This window comes from Phalacrocorax carbo, chromosome 17 (assembly GCF_963921805.1).
Source record: "Phalacrocorax carbo chromosome 17, bPhaCar2.1, whole genome shotgun sequence".
Classification (NCBI taxonomy): Eukaryota; Metazoa; Chordata; class Aves; order Suliformes; family Phalacrocoracidae; genus Phalacrocorax; species Phalacrocorax carbo.
In genome coordinates this window covers 5,034,449-5,055,746 of record NC_087529.1, presented here as the reverse complement: position 1 = coordinate 5,055,746, position 21,298 = coordinate 5,034,449, and the positions used below count along the sequence as shown (strand labels likewise).

General features: G+C 51.5%; 1 protein-coding gene across 1 annotated transcript in view; it reads right to left on the bottom strand.

The window, feature by feature from the left end:
• Positions 1-15,747, bottom strand: part of DHRS11 (dehydrogenase/reductase 11) — a 28,444-nt gene extending 12,697 nt beyond the window's left edge. Inside the window, exon 1 of the mRNA XM_064467790.1 lies at positions 15,570-15,747. Coding sequence (XP_064323860.1) covers positions 15,570-15,701 — 132 coding nt within the window. The 5' untranslated portion in view covers positions 15,702-15,747. The remainder of the gene's footprint in view (positions 1-15,569) is intronic.
• Between the last annotated feature and the right edge of the window lie 5,551 nt (positions 15,748-21,298).

Below are 21,298 nucleotides of genomic sequence, written 5' to 3'. Positions count from 1 at the left end.
CCCAGAGAATACAGGTCGAGGTGAGCAGGTGCTGGCAAAAGACAAATACTGCTGTGGCACCAGGCTGCAAGTCTGCCACACTGCCGCGTGCATAAAGGACGTGGCGATCACATGCCCAATGATTCCTCATTAGCCATCACCAACAACTATTCCAAGCACCCAGATCTTTTATAAGACTAGATGATATAAAGCAAATGAAAGGCGAAGAGGTGCTGCTGGCCGCCTGTGTTAATGATGCAGCAGCTACAGCACCAAATCCTCTGGAGGATGCCCTTTACCCCCTGATGCTAATGAGAAGCAGCATCTCTTCTCTGATGTGTCATATTAGTGACAGTGACAGCTTCCAGCGCGAGGCGAGAGCCACGTGATGTCTGGTTTCTGCAGAGAGATGGACTCTGGCTACAAACGTCCACCAAATCACTCGAACGCCATCGCCCGCGGTGGTTTCACCAACGTGACATTTCAGAGGGTGCAATAAAGCTGCTCTCCTGCCAGAGGCAGCTTTCCCACTCCTCCCAGCTCCTCCCCGCATACCAAGGACTGCAATTCACAGCAGTTTATAAAAGGAGCAGCGAGGCCCAGCACTGGAGTCCCCTGGCTAGAAGCAGAGGATGGCAGGACAGTGATTGCACATGAAAGCGGCTGCCGAACATCCCAGCGCCAGCTGAGCACCCGGCCTGGAGCTCACCCAGCCTCAGCCAGAAACAAGGATGTGGGGAAGCCGGGCCATCAGCCCCAGCACCCGGGACCACCCGAAACACTGCCGTGAAGCTCACATTGGAGGGATGCTGACTTTTTTTGCTTCCTATGAGGTACAGCATCACCTCCCAGATTGCCCAGGCCCCTCCTGGCCCTTCAGGAAGGTGCACGGGGAAATTCCCACGTTTTGGAGAAGGCAGATGCTGAAACCAGCTCCACCATCTGTACTGACACGGGGGGGAGCCTGGAGAGCCACGCTGGCCTTGGACACGGCTCACTCTGATGAAAGCGGTGACAAACCAGAGCACCAAAGGTGTCTTTCTCCCGGGGGCAGCTAGCAAGCCCCGGGGTCCCCTGTCCCTTTCACTTAGCAGAGCTGGTCTTTCGGCAGCTGCCGCAGGGGCAAACTTGCTCCCCAAAACACCCAGCGTCGGTGACATTTGCAGAGTCTGTTAGCCAGCTTGATGTCCAAATTCTGGAATAAACATTAGGCAACAGAAAAACCAACATGGAACATAAGGAGAAGTGGAAAGAGAAGAACAAAAAAATCAGAGACAGCCCAGCACCTGCTCCCCCGGCGCAGGCTGGCAGGAGAGCTCGTGGGGCCACGTCCGTTCACAAACACCACGGGACGCAGCGAATGCCAAACCAAAGCATGGGCCCAGCTCCCACCCAGCTGGCCTCCCGTGCATGTCATCCTGCAGATCAGACGCCAGCACGCCCAGGAAACCTGCAGGTTCTGATCCCTGAAGTTTTGTTAGAATTGTCTCTCTGCTCCCTGGCCAGCACAACACAGGACGGCCGTGTGCCTCCGGGTAACAAGGAGGGCTGGCAACTCAGGTGCCACAGAGTCCAAAAAGGAAAAAAAAACAATCCACCTGAAGAGGTGAATTGGCTCCCAACTCCAAATCATGAAGTGTGCTCTTCGTCAGCGGCTTTTCTGGTGACCAACTTTCTCTTGGCAAGATTTTACACAGAGCAGGGCTGAGCATCTTCACTGGGAGAGGGACAGACAAGCCAAGACCTCTAAACCCCTCTCTGTGCCCCAAGCACATTCATTTTAATTACTCTGGGGCAAGTGGCTCTGTTCATTAAATGATTTTCAACTGTTCTCAACACCTAAGACCACCGCAGAGGTGGGCCAAGTCCCTGAACGGCGAGTTTAAGCTTTTCTGATTTCCTTTCACAGGAACCCGCAGCTTTCACAGACCACAAGCCAAAACCAGCCCAGGCCTAAGGGTCTGGTCCAGAAGCCACTCTCCTTTCTGTGTGCCGCTTCAGCGAAGGCATTGCAGTAACACAAGAATTATTATTATTGCTCTCACAGCACCAAGCAAGAAGGGGACTGACATGCTGAGTTCAGCCTGGAGATCGATACATCCCAACAACATCGCGCTCTCTGGAGAGCTCTGCTTGGGCTGAGCTAGACAGTGTTTCTGCCCGACAGAGAACAAAGGTGCCCCTGGGACTGAATCGTACCTCTGTGAACCCTCCCGGGACTGGTTTCACTTTGCTATACATGCAATCTTGTTGATAATGTGCTGATAATAGTAGAAAAATACATACTTTTTAAAGATCAGAGTACACAATTGAGAAAACAGTTGGGGGAAAAATCTGCAAGTGCAGCATTTAGAAAATTAAAAGCAGTATAAAGGGCTGCTGGAAGGTGCTAAACCACTCCAGAGATGGGGACTTGTTCCTGCAAAGATACAGGAGGGAAAAATGGGCAAGGGGCCCTTAGTCACGTTCTTCATAACCTGGCACCAAGGTGACAGCTTCAGAGCTCTCTCCATCCCACTGCCCAAACTCGGGCACTCCACTATGGGATCCATTCCATTCAGTATTTGCTTGTAAAGTACCACGGCTCATGTCTGGCACTTTTGCTTCCTAGTTCACCGGTCACAGCCAGGACTATGGTCTTAATTTGCTCTTGGAAGAGGGCTGGTGACCTGGCACCTCCTGCAATTGCCAGGCTGCATTTAGTTTGCTTGATCGAAAGCTGCGTTGAGTTATCCTTCCCGTGGTGCCTCCAATTTTCACTGCTAGTGCCAGTGCTCATCGCAGGTAAAGCAGGGTGCTCTCTTTCAAAGTTAGCCCGCTCACACGCAGAAAGGAAAAGCAGGGCATCCCAAAACCCATCGCATCCCAAGGCTGAGCACCATGGTGCGTCGCAGAGCTGCGGGAGGAAAGCTTACAGCCGATGGCAGGAACAAGGCCAGCTGAACTCAGTCCTGCTGAACTTGAGTCAAGAACACCAATGATTTTAAAAGAAAAGCAATACAAGCACAAGGGATTGGGATGAATCTCCCAAAAGAGGACCCATACCAGGAAAGCTGGCTGGAAGGAAGAAGGGCCCATTAGCATGGACGGGAAAGGACAGACACGCTCATCTACAGCCCAGAGGGAAATGCTGTGTTTAATATCTCGGTTCCCATGTTCAGCTGTCACTTTTCACTATTCGGTGAAACCTTTCACTGTTCAGTACAGCTCCTCAGTGGAGGCAGACAGGATCTAAATGCCATGGGCTGCAGTGCAGCAACCCAGGTGAAGGAGCAGGTGAAACAAAGGGTGCTCTGGACAGCAGTGGCAGTCATGGTGGAGCTGCCCATCCCGTTTCCCACTCCATCTCCTTACCTTATATCTTAGATACACCAAAAGAAAGCTCTTTCTCACTCAGAGAAAGGCTTCTCTGTCACAACTGACCAGAGAAATCAAATATCTTTCAAGATCCTTCTTTTCCTGTCTGGTGTCTCCCTGCCTCAAACAAGGCTCAACATGGATCCTTTCATCTCTCAGGCTACACTTGTGTTAACAAATTCTCTTTGAAAATGAAGTGCCGAACACCACTGACATCCAGGAGGAGCTGAATGTGCTTCAACCATCTATAGATAACGAGTCATCACAGGCTCTTCAAAGAAACATCAACTGCGGGCAAGTTTGCAAGAGAAGACTTATGTAAAGCAACTCTCTGAATTAGGAAGCTTGCAATATTTTTGCAGAGCATCTGCTAAGTCACTCAATTAATGCTCATTCCACTTTAAACACACCACATGGACAAGGGGGGAGGAGGCAATAAAAAAGCTGTTTTTTCCAGGTTTCATAAGCAACTTGAGAGTGACCACGTAATGCAGCACCAATACAGATGAGGGCCAGTGCAATTCCAGCAGCTGGAGATGAAGATTTGAAACAAGACCTGAGCATCTCTGTATCACACCATTATCATTGGATGCTTGGAAACAAACAGCCAGGTGCCATAGCTACTGGTACAAACTCGGATGTTGCAGCATAAAGAAGGAATAGATAACCCTATGCTTAACCTCGAGCCATCCACTGCCATGGATGCAAGCCCTCGCCCCTGTAATTCTGCTACGCTACCCAGTACGAACACAGTACCCAGCGAGTTCTGCTACAACCATGAAGGACCAGCTTTCCACAAAGGGCATCTAAACTACTCGTGTGATATAACGAGCCAACACGGCAGTATGTGCCAGATACGCAGGCTGCGATGTGCCTCTTGCTCAGACACCAATTTTTCCGTTGACATCACTGTGACCTACCTTAGCTTCGAGCCGTGTTGGACAAATGAATGAGCAACTGAAAAAACCCAAAACTCCTAGCACTCACTTATGTGCAAGTAAGACAAAGAAGAATACCTGGTCATGCTGCTTACTATATACTATTTAGTCATCTGCTTTTAAAGGTCTAAAAGGATGCCTTGCATTTAGGGGGCGTTTTCCATATGTTAAGAATATGCTAGCTCTCCCAAGAAGGGGTTAATGCTTTTTGTGCATACAACACTTGGAAAGGGCACAGTGCTACGCATTTAGATTCAGTCTTGGTAAAATGGTTTTACAAAACTAATTGATATAAACATTTAAAAGGGACTCTTAAAGGGCGGAAAAAAAGAAGAGTCACGTAGGGCTTTATTTGGCAAACCATCCTATTAACTTCAGACGCATTTAGTTCAGAGAGATTAAAGCCAGAAGAAACCATTAGGTAATTTTTAATCTAACCTGCCATTCATCATAGGTACTCGCATCCTACTGATTTAGCTTATGCTTAAATACATAGCTGTACCAAGAAACCAACTGGAAAGAAACCGAAGTCACCCCAATTACTTTTGCTATCTAAAGGAAATGAAGGAGAAAAGTCCTAATGAACAGCAACACAGTTGTGAAAGAAAACTGGGGGCTTACATATCCTTTCATTTTACTGATTGGCAAGTTTGAAGCTTCTTTTAATTAAGATTTAATACCAGTGCAACAGCATAATAGAGGAAGAGATATATAATGAATAAAGCACTAGACTGGCATTTATTTCCATCGTGTGCTCTGTGACCATGGGCAAGATTCAGAGCTGCTTCCTCATCTGTAAAATGGAGATAATCACATTGAGCCCCTTCCCAGAGCTGCCAAATACCTGGGGCTTTTTGCCCATGTATGATCCAAGGATGAGTATTACTTCACATTTCTTCCAGTTCCTCTTGCCTGCCTCCAGGTGCCCAGGCAGGGCCTCCATGGGAGTCTAATAGGAGTTTTCAAATGATTAAAACAGTAAAGTGATTGTCCTTCCCTCTCATGAGCTTTAAATTGATGGTTTTGGCTGACTGTTTGCCAATCGTCACTCCTCAGCTCAGATCCATGCCTGTTCCAGGACAAAAGGAAGAACAGTGGGGACAGGGAAGGTCAGAAAATAAGGTTTAAATGGAAAAGCAAATGCACAGTACTCAGCTGGGGGCACCAATACCAAAACCAAGTACAGACAAAGAAGGACTAGCACTAGTTTCAGACCATTTACCTGAAGTGCATCTCCAGTACAGGCTGCCTGATCAGAGAGTGTGATTTTTTCACACTGCTCCAGAAACCCACCACCTCTTTGGCACAGGCAAAGGAAAACAAGTGATCAACACTTGGACAAAATTTAAGTCCCTGTATGTATTTTTTTCAGCCTGGATCATCCTAAATTCACTGACTTTACAGTCCTTCCAAAGACTCAGAGGTGGCACACAAAATCAGCACTCATATAATAAACAGCCCAGAAAAATCAGATCTCATTTTGTGGAAGAGAAGGCAATAAAAACCCGGGGAACCTCTCGGACCTATTTGCTATTTATCAGCTTCCAGCAGCAAGAAGCAGACCGTAGAGAGGCATCTAAGGGGTAGCGGTCCCAGCTGGGTAGTTGTGGCCGCAGTCATCATCAGGGCTACAGAGCACGGCACGGGAAGGCAGCCCTCTCTCCTGCCAGACTCCTCACGCCCATGATGCTGCCGTGATTTTCAATACCCACCAGAGACAGCACAAAATTACATCTTGGCATCGGCTGTCCGGGACGCCTCGTGGATGCTGCCCAGGCTCTGGACACTGAACATCAACACGGTACCTGTCCTTCTCCCAGCAACCCGTCCCACAGGCTCCATAGGGGCCAAGCGGCATCTCCTGCCCGTCTCCTGCCCCTGGGTGCAGCGTGGCCTAAGGGAGCCACTCAGCTGGTTTCATCCCAGGCGCTGAAGCCACACTCCCTGCTAAACAGGGGTCTGGTTGAGCAGTCATGTCCTCCCAGTACTAGTAATTGTCCTCCCTGACTGCTCCAGAGTCACGTTGCTTTTTTCCAAGCTCCCTCTGCTCCCTGCACTTTTTCAGCAGTTAAACATCCAAGATTATTTTTTTCCTAGCTCACTTAATTTTAGATTTCCAGTATCATACACGCAAGCCAAATCACCCCATTTACGTTGCCCTGAACATCCCTGCTACCTTAAGGCATTCAAACAATCACTCCCTACGTCAAGGCTGAAGGCACTTTTTTTTTTTTTTAACTGCTTGCTCAGATCACGCTGCTACGGCTGGCGTGGGGGAGGAGGAAATACGCTGCTCCTACGATGACAGCTCATTAGAGCAATCTCTCTTGCTTATTCTGAGGTATGACTACCCTAAAACAAGCATCACAGGTGCCTGCCTGCTCTTCAGCTCCAACATGCATAAAGCAGGTTCCCACGCAGCCAGACACATAAATGTTTTCCTTTCTCAAAGAACCCCAATACTCTTATTCAGACTGAAGCTGCTGTATTGCCTCCACCAGCCCTTGGCTGCCTTCGCAAGCAGGGTTCAAAGACCACGTAGCTCCAAGACGCCCAAATGCCTGCACGCAGCAGACCCGGCAGTCTGTGCGTCGCAGGCTGGATTGCTGCCTGTTTGAGCACATATTTCCAAGGCAACCTGCAAACACACCACTCGGAGGGCAGAGCCGAGCCTGAGCTTCAGCCTGACACCCTCAGATCACGGCACATGCCTCCTGTGTCATCTCCACCGGAGGCACGCACACCTCCACTATGCTCAGGGAGTTGAAAAAAAAAAAAGTATTTATTTATTTTAATTAAATCAAACTCCACCTAATCTTGCAGCAGTGAGAGTCTGAGATGCCTAGTGATACCCTGAAGATCTAGAGTGTGATCAGAGAGCCATGGAAACCATCAGCACATGCCCACCCTGAATAACATATGTTGTAGCTGAGTATGTCACCGTACCTTGTGGGTACCGTACCTCGGGAGCGCTCCTGAGGACAGCCAAGACATGTTCCCAGCTCTGTCACAAGCTCACCAGGGGCTTTCCCCCTTCCCAGCCCCAGCGTCCCCTCCTGCGAGACAAAGCAGCAGCAGCAGATAACACACCAGTGAGCTCTAAGCTCCTCGCTCGGGGGCCCAGGAGAACCTGGGCATCGATTGCAGCCGCTGGGCTCCCGGAGCTTGGCCAAGCCCTACACCCCACTCCAACACAACACGCCTGCCAGCACGGCCGTCTGCAAAGCACCCACCGCTGTCACCGAAACAGCTGTACCAGAACAGCAGGTCCCCGCCATCCGACCACGAGATCGGCCTTTTCTCCTCTCCACGTGCCACAGCACAGCCCTGGCTTTTCTCCAAAGCCCGCAGAGCTGGGTGTTCTCCAGCTCTCCCCCAGTGCCATCCACACGGCAGCAAGCATCCTGCAGCGAGAGCTGGGCAAGAGCCACGGTCCCCGCGCATCTGTCTGATCGGCTCCCGTCCTGTGCCCATGTAATCCTCAACGAATCCTCTTCTGAAAAGACAGATTAACGCACGCTTGGAGGGGAGTGGACCTTCCCCCATTGGCTCCCAGCACTCCCAAGTACCAAAATTCAGATATTGGGTCCTGAATTTTAATACGCCCCAGATTTCCGACCCACCAACAAGCACGATGAAGGTTCCCGCACACCCCAGCCCAGCTGTGGTCGGAGCAAGTGGCAGCAGGGATTACCACTTCCATCACTGCACAGCTGCAGGTGCCACGATTAAACATCTGTACCAACACCACCGGCCATGGCAGGCTCAGTGCCGCTCACATCTACGCCAGTGCTAATCCCCAGATAAGCTGAGCAGAGCTGCAGCTGATCTGCATGAGCCTAGCAGGGAGAAAAGTCTGGCTGAAGGAGCAAGACTGCAGGTCCTCTGCTCCCACAGCACCCCGGTCCCATTTTACCCTACCGAACCAGGGTGGGCGCAAACCCACCCAGGACTGACTGAGGCACAATAATGATCTTGTCAGCCAGGAAACTGCCATTAACACTTCCTACATGGACACTGGCAGGAGCGAGGGTGAAAGCTTGACTTTAGCACAGCCGCGACTTTCTGCGGAGCTTAAACTATGAACAAGCCCCAGGAAACCCACCATCATATTCACTCTCTAACACTGTGATGGCTGCGCCCAGACCTCCCTGCCCTGGGACGCTGCCCACAAACCCAAAACACAGACCAGAACCCCCCATCCGAGCCTAATCGCTGCTCCCATACCGCCCTCCCACCTCCGCAGGGCAGCAGCTGCCCGGTTTTACATGGGGAAACTGAGGCACGGGACAGCTACCGGATCTGCCCTGTTACACAGCAAGGCAGAGGCAGAACAAGCACCGTGTCATGTCTCTAAAATCCCAGGAAAGGCTCAATCATTACTTATTTTTAGGGCTGCAAGCTCAACATACCCCGGAATTACTGCTCTACTGCAAAGAGGCGGAGAAGGGGGGCTGCTGCAATGAGACATTTTTAACGTGCATTTTGAGGTGAAGGAGGATGAATCCAACCCAATTTAAAAGCAACCCTTCCCCCACACACCTCCTGAGCTTCAAGGCTGAGGAAAACCATTGGGACATCGAAGCATTTTTCCCCACTAGTCAGGACAGCAATTACAGGATCTCTTTCGCATTTAATCAGGAAAGGATCTGGTCAGGGACGAGAGGCAATAAAAGCACCTCAGAGGCCTTGAGTGCCCACCATCCCCGAGACAAGGCCTTTGTCAAACACTAAACAAGCCCTTCCAGAGGCCAAGGAGAATCCGAAGGTCATTCATTTACATGGGGGCCATGCCTTGGGATTATTCTGCCTGGAGCTGCTCCTCCTGCCTTAAAAAAAAAATAATTCATCAGGCTCCACACAGCCCAACAGCTCCGCAGCCTGCATGCCGGGAGAGCGACAAGACAGAGGAGAGACCAAGCAATGAGGTCCCCGATCAGTATTTGGGGCCAGCAGCTCATCCACCTTTGGCACAGGGAGGATGGGAGCCAGGCACCAAAATCTGCATGTCTTGCATTCAGCCACGAGCCCCTTGCTGTAAGTCACAACATTAAGACAGTGTGGGCACAGAAGTAAACCTGTGTTTTCAAGAATGCCCTGTGAAACCTATCCCCGGCTGAAGAGCAGAGGGACAGACCCCACCGTGCACACCCGGCACTGCAGGGACATCCACAGCTCAACCCCACGGGCAGACACCCGCAGAGGAAGGCCAAAATTTTAACCAGTTGACCTCCAAGCCGTCAATGTGATTTGCACGCAACGTAATCAAATTCCACATTCAGGTACTACAAAGCAATTTAGCTGTTATTTAACTGCCTCGGAGGACCAAAGGGGTCGAGAGCCTCCCTTGCACCTCACGGCCTGGGCAGCAATCGGTGGAAGGGATCAGACAGCCTGCAAATGGCTACTCGGGATGCTCTGCTCCCGGGAAGAAGGCTTGGCTACTTCTTCCTCCTCCCACACCACCACCACCGCAGCGCTGCTTGACGAAGAGAGCACAAGCCTCTTCAGAGGCTGGACTGCTTGAATCTGCAATCAATAGCTCAGCTTATCAAAGGCTATTTCTTGAGCAAGATCTAACCTTGACAATGCAGTCCCTGGTTATAAACGTTACCTTTGATCAATAACTGTCACAAATGCATTAGAATTAATCGGTTAAACCTTGTATTTTAAACCACATTTATTGCCTCCTGCACAGCTCGCTCTCCGCGCCCCAACAAAGAACAACAAATATTTTTTTTAGAACACAACATCCATGACTAAGCCTCTCCAACACTTCGAAGCAGGGCATTGCCCGAGGGGCCCGATCTCCCCTGGCTCGCCGACAAGCCCCGCTGCTCTGGGAGGGCAGCAGGTTCCCCCCCACCATCCTGCCCCTCTGGCAGAGCAGCCAGGTACTGCTGCTCAGGGGATGCTCGCCAGCCTCCCAGAAGAAACCAGACGCTTTGTTACTGGGCCTGCAGCGGATCCAAGAGATTCCCATCGCAGACAGGGAGCCTGGGGCGAGCTGTACAAGATGAGCCGGCCAGTGCCGTGCAGCTCTGTGCACTCCAGCCCCGCAACCCTGCCAGCTCAGCTGCTTCCAGCAGCCATGCACAGGACTGCGGGAGCCTGCTGCCTTCCTGCACCTCTCCTGAGGAGTCTTTTCTAAGTGATGAATTAACAACACTTGGAAGGCATTGGAGAAAAATAAATTTAAAAAAAAAATTAAGAAAAAAGTGCCAGATGCCCTGGCCACCCTACAGCACGGTATCAGAGGAATGACTGAGCTGCTGGAAGATTGCTAGCAAAACTGAGGACTGCTGCACCAGGTGTGGCCTGACCTGAAGCAGGTGGGACTGCCCCAACCGGAGCGTCTCCCACCGGCAACGGCCCCTGCCACACAGCCGCAACGCATGCACGGATCAGGTGCTCCCGCACCGGGGCTGGAGGGAGGACTCCTGCCAGCACTTTTGCCATGCTCTACAAATATAAATATAAAAATATATTAAATTTATTTTTATTATAAAAAAAGAGTGTGATACCAAGCGTCAACTGCAAACTCATTGGAAACAGCTCCCTGTCTCGTACCTTCCTGTGCTGCAGAAGAAAAGCACCAGAGTACCTCAATGCCTTTTCCATGCCTCTGAGCCAGACCCTACATTTACCACAAACCCTCCCAAGTCTTCTCCCACCCCAGGGGAAGAACACTGCAAAATAAAACTTGTAAATCATGCTGAGTAAAAGACCAGAGAGTGGTTTCCCAGCCCAGGGGAAAACATTTTGTCCCATGCATGGGGAAACTCTCTCCCTTTTTTGTGCTGCTGCAAGAAGTCAGACATTAAATACAAATCTCTGGAAAACATCAGGAAGAAGAAAGTTGAAGAGCCTTGTAGTGAAGCCATCAAAAGTGATACTCTGCCTTTTGTCTGCGGGATGGAGCGACTTCGGCTTAACGTACTCTCGCGTACCAGCTAAGCTGTGGCAAGTCACCAAATCACAGCAAGTCGTCTCACGCTGGAGACCCAAGCGATCAGCGAGGGGGTCCCTGCAAAGCCGATCACCTAACGGAGAGCAGTTTCCACCAAAACTTGGTCTTACAAGGCTGCTAAAAACTCTTGGCTAATTCACTAAAGCGCTGATGCTCGCTCCTGACTTGGAACGCGTGTAGGTATCTGAAGAGCAGAAAACACTCAGTAAGAGCACATGCCAAAAAGTCTGTGACAGCTTTTAGTACCTCCAGGCTTCTCATTTAAAACAAGCTTTCAACCTGAATTATCTCCTGGCATGCAAAAGTAAAATAAAGCCATTTCAATTATAGTTTATTCCTCGACGTCTGACTATTAACATTACTGTTGGACAATCCACACGAAGAGTCTCCACTCACAGAAGTGGCACGAGTGGGGAACATGAGGCTGCTTGTGAGTGAGGACTGCAGGAAGGTCAACACTGTTTTAAGGGGTCACAGCCAGGTAAAATTAGAGGGGAAAACCAGCCCCCAGTGCCTGCGTTTGCCATGCCTGCACGTACAAAGGTGTGACAAAATTAAAATCAGATCCAGTTTTGAAATGATATCGCCGAAGTCGGCTGGAGCACGAACTCCGGGCAAGTCGAGCGCGTGCTTTTCTACAGAGCCAGCGGAAGGGAAAAAAAAGAAGGAAAAAAAAAGAAGGAGAAAAAAAGAGAGACTTGCAGGTTTTGTAAGCCATTAACATTTTTATTTCAAAAGTCAAATAAAGAGCACTGGAGTCACGACACGGGTTTAATACCAAAACCGCAACTTTGCAATTCTTTCGTTATCTTGCCTCAAGCCCTTATCTGATTTTCCAAGAGATTAAGAAATCTTGACATAGCATTTATTGCCTGAGCTAAACTCCCCACAAGACAACATACTCTTTCAGTCACCAGTTTACAGTAGGTTATAAAACCACCATATAGAGTGGTTCCAGCCACTTTACCTTAAAATCGATGACTAGTGCGTAACATTAATGAAAACATATGCTTTTGTGCAACAAAATGAGTACTGTATTCCTGGCTCTGAACTGAACCATTTGCACTGTTGCCATTTCAAGCTGCCTTTATTTATTTTTAAGACCACATCTGGAGTGCTGTGTCCAGTTTTGGGCCTCCCAGTTCAAGGAGGACACGGAACTGCTCAAGCAAGGCCAACGCAGAGCTGCCAAGGTGATCAAGGGACTGGAGCATCTCCCTTATGAGGAAAGGCTGAGACACCTGGGTTTGTTCAGCCTGGAGAGGAGAAGGCTGAGGGGGGATCTCATCAATGCTTAAAACTATCTAAAGGATGGGTGTCAGGAGGATGGGGCCGGGCTCTTTCCAGTGGTGCCCAACGACAGGCCAAGGGGCCACGGGCACAGGCTGGAACACGGGAAGTTCCCCCTGAACATGAGGACAAACCCCTTCCCTGTGCGGGTGCCAGAGCAGGGGCACAGGCTGCCCAGAGAGGCTGTGGGGTCCCTTCCCTGGAGACATTCACCCCCCGCCTGGACGCGGCCCTGTGCCCCTGCTCTGGGGGTGCCTGCTCACGCAGGGGGTGGGACGGGATGAGCTCCAGGGGGCCCTTCCAACCCCCGCCAGTCCGGGATTCAGTGATTTTTTGGGTTCACTCCTCTACACACTGTTATCCACATAGGTATTTAGCAAATTATTCAGTTTTAATACAGCAACAAGATTTGTCCTGCAGCAACTACAGCCACGATGCTCTAACCATTCCGTCATTCACATGTGGCGACACCAAGCCCTCAGCTCCTTCATATTTCTCTCTTGTCCCTCCATCACCGCGCCCTGGCCCTGAACATCAGCACCGCTTCCCCCACCCTGCCCTTTACATGTGAACCACGCTCCCCAAATCAGCGCATCCCTCAAATCCCCACCAAGGCTTCCTGCAAGGATGCCATCCCCCATCCGACCAACAGTGACTTGGAAAATCAGCAGCCGGAGATAACAGATGAGTATTTTGTGGATAGATCTGGTTATACAATAACTAATCAAGGTAACGACATGCTCACGGAGCGCCGATGGCACACACCATCCCATCGCCTTCCTACTGCCCGCAGCACCCAGAGCCCCTCGGTGGGCAGGAGCCCTGTGGGCAGCTCCTGAGCCCAGGTCTGGCTGCATCACCCACCAGGGCAGCTGCAGAATGGCCGTGCCCCACACGCAACATGAGCTCCCACTCCTTGAGATGACTTCTTACAGCCACGTCCAAAGTCCCAAGTCCCAGTGTGAGCTCAATAGCCTGAAGCCTGAATATCTTCCTCCTTTTTTTTTTTTTTAAAGAAAAAACCACAAGGTGAAGCTCCTGGAGGAAAGCTTAGTTAACATGAACAGCTGTGCTCCGAAGGCATGGCTGGAGTCAGTAAGAAGCCTCAGCCGTGCCAACACCAGCATCCGTGGCAGCCAGTCCGAGGTGACGGACCTGTACCCAGAGCGGCCCTGGACCACCTCGCGCTCCACCACCTTCCCTTCCCTGAGCGAGCAGGACTGCTGGGATTTTCTTCCTCTTTAAGGAAATGTGCTTTGCCATAAATAAAACCAGAATAGCAACAGAGCAAAACACAGTCAGACACCTAACAAAACAAATGACGGTGCACTGCAAACACAGTTCGGTCCTTAGAGAGGAGGGGAGAAAGAAGGAAGCAGGGACAAACATCAGCCACGGTGTTTGACACAAGTTTTTGAAACATGACAGTAAAAAGAGACTTGGAAGTGCCCAACAGCGAGCACTGCTCAGTAAGCACGCATCCCATATGACCCAGATAAATCACCTACAAAGAATGTGATTGCATTGTGTGCAGATTCAAATAAGAAGGCACAGCCTTTAAAAGACTACACTTTCTTAAATCTGTACTGCGGTTTTGCCAGAAAAGTTTCAGAAAGGAAAGCTTTCAGGCTTCAGACGGGAAACTCCTCTGTAGCACCAAAGGAAAATCTAAGTTTCATTGATTTTCTTCACCAAAGAAAATAAAAATATTTTGAAAGAAAATTTTCAAAAGAAAGGGCAATATAGGAAATGTTTTTTCCTTCTGTTTTGGAAGGAATGGGAAGCAATGACATACCTTTACAGCATCCTTTCCCAGATGCCAGGAGGCTACAACAGCCTCAAGAAGCCAGGGAAGGAAAGTACATTAAACACTATCAGCCGCACACGGGAAAGCCTTTGGAGAGCTCGGCCTTCCCTGTAAACCGCAGTATCAAAACGTCAGGAAGTCCAAAATTAGAAGCAAGCCCCGAAGGACTGTTAACTAAGTTACATCAGTGCATCTTCTCCTTTCTGCAAGTGATATATTTCTCATTCATGTTGAAGAATGGAAAATGTTTCTTCCGAGCATTTCTTTATTTAACCGCACTGCTCAGCAACACCAGCAGCGACAAGCCTTATTTTCCATGACTTTTTGGACGATTTATTCTTGGTGTGGTCAACCGCGCATAGCGACTCCTCATCACCTTTGCTAAGGAAAGGGCAAACGCTGGATGTTCGTATAGATCTCCTGTGGCTCGGCAGGCACCAAACAACGAAGATGGCCACATTTAACCTGTCTGACTAAAACTTTTTTCCTCCCTTAGAGAAAACTTCTTAAAAAGTAAATAAGCTTTAGCTCATACCACCGTGAGGGAAAGCCTCCAAATACGCCCAGCTACAAAAAAGGATCCCACAGAAACTATTTCTTTTAAGCATCTTTATTTTGAAGCCAACATCGTGAGGTTTTTGACTTAGCTCTGGAGATGCTCGTCATACGGGTAAACGTTACGGACCGAAACCCTCTTTGAACTGTATCTCCTAAGAGCGTCCTACCTGCCGGAGGCCGGCGTGGAGGCGGGGAGCCCGTCACACCCCATCACACCCCACGCCCGGCGGGGTTCGACCTGCCCTGAAACACCTCCCAGCCGAGACCCGCTCCGAGCAGCCTCGGCGCACCGGCTGCGCGTAGCCGCGGTAGGAGACAGCTCAAAAAAATAAACCCCCCCAAAAAAAACAAAAAATAAGCAAAAATCTGCTCCTCGGGCAACTTCCAGCCGCTCCTGCCCGCTCCTCCGGGGTGCGGGGAGCCCCGCCGGCTCCGCGGACGCGCCCGGCCCGGGAAGCCCCACGCCCCGCCGCGCCCAGCAGTTTCCCCGCCGGGGGCCGGGACCCCCGAGGGAGCCGTCCCGGGGACCCTCCGACCCCGGGGACCCTCCGACCCCGCCCCGGCCGGGCCTCCCGGGGAAGGCGGCAGCGGCGGGGCCGAGGCCCGCCCGTGGGGCGCTCCCAGCTGTGGGGCTTCCCCGCCACCTGAATGTGCCCCCCGGCCCCGGTACCTCAATTTTGTCGACGCTCCGAGCGCAGCCCACCACCTTCATGCCGTGCTGCACCAGTGCCCGCGCCACGGCCGCCCCGATGCCCACGGAGGCGCCGGTGACCAGCGCGACGCGGCCGGTCCAGCGCTCCATGGCCCCGGCCCGGCCCCGCCGCCGCGCACAATGCACCGCCCGCCCGCTGCCCGGGCACGCCCACGCCACGCCCGACACGCCCCCGGCCACGCCCCCGGGCCACGCCCGCTGCGTGCCACGCCCCGCCGCCTTGCACGTACCGAGTTTGTGAGGGCTCAGCCCGCGCGTGGGGAACGGGAACGGGGCGGGGGGGGTGGGGGGTCGGCCACGACCGGCTGGCGCTGTTTGGGTTTCGGGGTTTCCTCCCCAAAACGTCCCTGACGAGAAGAGCCCTGAAACCAGAAAGGTGAAATGCTGTTAAATGACCTTTGCGCTTTCAAGGTAAAATACATTACGTCAGCTGGGTAACGAACGGAGACCGGCTGCTTTGCATCAAAAGTAGTTTATTAGCATGAACCGGCCGCATTAACGCTGTTCTCTTCAATCACGTAGTAATTACACGAGCAACGCTGCGACCCTGGCGCTGGCCGAAGCGCCTGTTCCCTCACATGTACAGTGAGGAGCAGCGAGCTGCTTTATTGTTGTGTACAGAAGTCAAAAAGCATCCAAAAATGCAATACAAGTTCTGAAAATCAGCCCCCTGGGAGAATCAGAACTGTTTTGCTGCTTCTTTGGGGACAGGAACATCTCCCTTGTGAGGAAAGGCTGAGAGACCTGGGTCTGTTCAGCCTGGAGAAGAGAAGGCTGAGGGGGGATCTCATCAGTGCTCATAAATATCTGAAGGGTGGGGGTCAGGGGGATGGGGCCGGGCTCTTTCCAGTGGTGCCCAACGCCAGGCCAAGGGGCCACGGGCACAAGCTGGAACACGGGAAGTTCCCCCTGAACATGAGGACAAACCCCTTCCCTGTGCGGGTGCCAGAGCAGGGGCACAGGCTGCCCAGAGAGGCTGTGGGGTCCCTTCCCTGGGGACATTCACCCCCCGCCTGGACGCGGCCCTGTGCCCCTGCTCTGGGGGTGCCTGCTCACGCAGGGGGTGGGACGGGGTGAGCTCCAGAGGGTCCTTCCAACCCCTGCCAGGCTGGGATTTATTCCTGCCTGTACATTTACAGCTCCCCCTTTGCCCACGCTAAGTAGAGGAGGATTTGCTGGGGCTCCCTGTCCTGTTTCTAACCTAGACCTCTCCTTCTGCAGAATTTAAACAGAATCGTCAAATCCCAACACTTTCTTCTTTCATAAATTAAATATTTGTGTTTTCATCTCTTCCATTTCAACTAATCTGTTTCTTCAAAAGTTTCTGCAACTTACTCAGACCTGCTCCCTGCCGGGGGGGTGACAGTCCCTTCACAAAGCTGCTTTGGCTTCTGCCTCTGATCGCCCCAAACACATTTTCTCCCTCCCAAACTCACCACTCACCCTGCCTCGGTGTTTGTACGCTGGGTCATTGTTTGGGCTCCGCGTGTCCATCCTGGCATCCACAGCTCCTTCCCAGGGCTGTGGTTTTCTGGGATGCAGGTGGGTGATGGCATCTCCCCTGCAGCAGGAGGGACCCTCTGGCAGCACCCGCTCTGCCACGGGCAACTGCGGAGAATCACAATCCCAGAATGGCAGGGGTTGGAAGGGCCCTCTGGAGACCACCCCGTCCAGCCCCCTGCTCGAGCAGGCGCAGCACTCCTAGTGAGGCTACCCTCACCGGGGCAGAGCAGAGGGGGAGGAGAACCTCCCTTGCCCTGCTGGCCACAATCCTTTCCATGCACCCCAGGGCACCGCTGGCCCCCTTGGCCCCAAGGGCCCGGTGCTGGCTCAGGGTCACCTCGCTGCCCCCCAGCACCCCCAGGGCCTCTCAGCAGAGCCGCTCTCCAGCAGGTCCCCCCCAGCCTGTGCTGGTGCGGGGGGTTGTTCCTCCCCAGGGGCAGGACCCTGCACTGGCTCTTGCTGAATTCCCTGAGGTTCCCCTGGGCCCAGCTCTCCAGCCTGGCCAGCCCTCGCTGGATGCCAGCACAGCCTCTGGTGTATCAGCCGCTCCTCCCAGCTTGGGATCGTCAGCAAACTATAGCCAAGTCGGTCCCTGCTGTGGGCAATGACTGCGCAGACCCGACAGAGGATAAGCACTTGCAGCTCTTGCCAGAATTATTTTCCTGTCAACTCTAAGATCTTGGGCATCCAAACCACTCCGGTGTTCAGATCACTGGGGGAGACCCAGCCCGCAGCACGTGCGAGCAGGACAGGTGGTGGCTGCACAGAGCTCCCTGGCTGAATTTATCTGAAATACGGGCACGCTGTAGCTGAAAAAGCAACATTTGGGTTCCCCACTAAAGACGGATAATACAAGGAACTTAAAAATGGGCCCTGACCCAGGTTTGGGTGATGGACACCAGCTGTACACAAATGATACAAGAAAAAGAAAAATAAAAACCGGTCTTTCAGCTCAAATCCAGCTGCAGTCTTTCATCAGCTTCACAGCAAAATCCTTACGCTCAAACAAGAGAGCTCACATAACCACCTCTCCACACAAGATGGGTGGGCCATTCTCACCCTCCACCTGGAACAGGTTAGTTAGAAACAGGGAATTAGACTGTCTACCACATGCATCTCTTGGGGATTTTTCTCCTGGGTTCGACTTTTCTTGCAGGGGAGCGCGGAGCCCCGACACCCAGACCTCCCAGGGGCTAGTCAGAACTGTGAAGCCATTAAACAACAGGACAGATCAAATTCCCTCCAAAACAGAAGCGTCTTCAGTAGTAATGAGTAGTAGGTGTCCAGAAAATGAACATAAAGCGAGAGCCGAGAAGGCGACGTGCTGCAGCCACGTGCCACTTCCTCAGCTGGAGTCTCTGCAGCTTCGAGCTCGACTGTTTCCATGTCTACATCCAGCTGCGTTCTGAACTCACGTGCACTTCTGCCACCCTCACCATGCTGGGATAACGAGCTGCCTGGTTTAACTGGGATGAATTTAAGGGATTCCCCAACTTTGCTGTGGAGTTGGTCAGATCTGGAGCAGAACTGCTGACCTCCAGGGTCCACCTACCACCGGGGCAACGGCTTGCTGCAAGGATGTGCTGGGAAGGCCTTTTTTGAAGGTATTTCCTCCCGTTCTCTTTCCGCCAGCCACACATTGCTGGGCAGCTTAATTTAAACCTACTTTCAACTGGTACAAAACAAAGGAGAACATTATTAAAAGTCTGATTCTTAAGTACCACTCCTAGAGCTGATTACGCAGCCTGTCACTGAAAATTAAAAAAGTGAAGAATAAACTACACATATATTCAGGTTCTTTTGGGTTTGTTAAAAAAAAAAAAAGAAATGAAGTAGCGCTTGTGTATCTCACCCAACAGGGCAAGGGGTGCAGGAGAGTTTCCTGGCGGGGGGGGCTCAGCTTGGGCAGGTGCGGGGCCCACAGCGAGCACAGGGCTCCACCGGGGCAGCAGGACACAGGAGCGGGGCTGCTGCAGTGAAAAGGCCCTTCGGCCACAATAAATCTATAGGGAGGGTTGTAGGCGCTGCCACCCTACACAGCAACCACCAGGTACAGCACCCGCTAACGGCCGGGCTGGCCACGCGCCGGTACTCACCGCTTGCCTCTGAGGTGCGACCCCCAGCACCAAATCGCTCGAGCAGTCTGTGGTAACACCGTGTTTAAAACAAAGTGATCGGAATTCTTTTTTTCCCCCCATCGTTTCAGCTCCTGGTAAAGCAAAGCGGCGAAGACTCCACATAAAAGTGATGATTTCATCAATTACCAAGGACAACCGCCCATGTGAAGCAGCTCCTCGCGCACACACAAGCAGCATGCAGCCGGCAGCTCAGCTCTTTGAAGTTAACCGTGTTTTTCCTGTAGCTGACAGAGTATTTGATTAAAGAAACCACCACCGCAAAGACTCCCCTTCCTCACGCCGAGGATGGAAACTTCCTCCTTTACAAAATTAGCCTTTTACCGTCGCAAACGCCAGAGGCCGTGTGGCTGCAGAGGAAGGTGACGGTTCGTTTTCATGAAGCCGAATTTCGTGGTTAAAATCAGGACTAGGAAAAAAGCCCGTACGCGTTCTCCGTTACTCTCAATGAACTGACTCTGGGGTTCACTGCCAGAACCCTGGGCAAATTCAGCGCCACCAGGCACGGTGCCTCTTTGCAAGGTGTCTGAAGCATGGAGCAAAGCCAAGGAAACAAACCTGTCTCTTTCCCTTTATCGGAAAAACTGAGGGACTGCAGTACAGAAAACAAGGGAATTAGGAATGATGTTCTGTAATTCTGCTTACACCCCCCGCCTCCGCAACAGAAATCTCTTTAGTGGCAGCTGCTACCAAAATCTAGGTAGTCGTATAAAAAAAGCATCAATATCTTGAAAGTTTTCTTCTGTGTTTTGTAATTGAGTGAAAGAATCAATAAATATATCTTCACTAATATCCAAAGGGACTATTTATCACAATTGCCAGTTAACGTGGAAAAAAATCATGAAGCTAAAGCTCGCTCAAGAACTTACTTTTTACATCTGATTTTGTAAAACAGCTATAAAAGAGCCAGGCAGGGGTGTGCATTAACAGAGCATGACTTCCTTTATACATGAAAGTTATTTGGGGCTTTTTTATTATTATGAAAACAGTTGCATCTTCATTTCAATTTGCATACGTAATTTTTAATTCCTAAATTGTTTGAGTTGCACTTGTACAAAGAGCCTGTATTTCTAGATCACACCAATACGTAACAGCTTCCAGGTGTGAGTGCCACCGAAGCCAGCTCATGGCAGCTGCGTTTGGGCGCTTACGTGCACAACCGCACCACCACCACCTCCAGTCTTGCTGAGTTAGTCCGGGTTTTAAACTGCTTTTTTCTTCATCTCCCACATCCTGTATCTTCACAGCTTGTCAGATCACCCCCTTACAAACGAGCCATGCCACTACATACCGTATTTGTACGAACAAGGTATGGCTGAAGAGATATTTATGCAAAAGCACTCCTGTTCTGTCCTCAGAACACAGCTCATTATTTCATTACGGAAACATCACAGTATGTTGAAAACCTGCTTTTTGTTTGATTACATTCTGATGGGCTCGTGTAGAAGCTTTAAGTCTGCTTTGTCAGGGGAGAAGGAAAATAAGCACAGCGGTCTCCCAACTCACTGGCATCGGTAATTGTCTCAATGAAAAACTAAATTAAGCCCCAAAAGTGGCAGAGGCTGCACGCTCCAAATCCAAACCCATCACCAGCCAAGCACACTGACCTCGGGCACAGCACTCACGTCGAGCGCTCCACAGCACGCCCACACAGCCCAGAGGTGGGCAGAGGCGCCTCAGACAGCTCCGCACAGCGCCGTGCCACGCCAACACATCATCCCAGGCCCTGGAAGCGGAACAGCCGCCCGACGCCGAGCGGCACTGGCCTGGTTGGTGCGGTGCCACACTGACCAAGCGGGGTGTCGCGGACCAGCTCGTTTGGCAGTAACTCGAAGATCTCTGAACCACAGCCAGGGGAGAATCACCCAGCCCGGAGGGCTGGTTTGCCCGAGCACCACTGAAGGATCTGTGCTTTCCCCCCCGGCAAGTCTACTCACCTTCCACCTGCCCCCACGAAGCTCCGGAGACTGAAGCGACAACTATCCACCTGAACAGCAGGGACTCAGACTGTTGGGAAGGAGCGTTTAAAGTAGAAACAGGTACACCAAC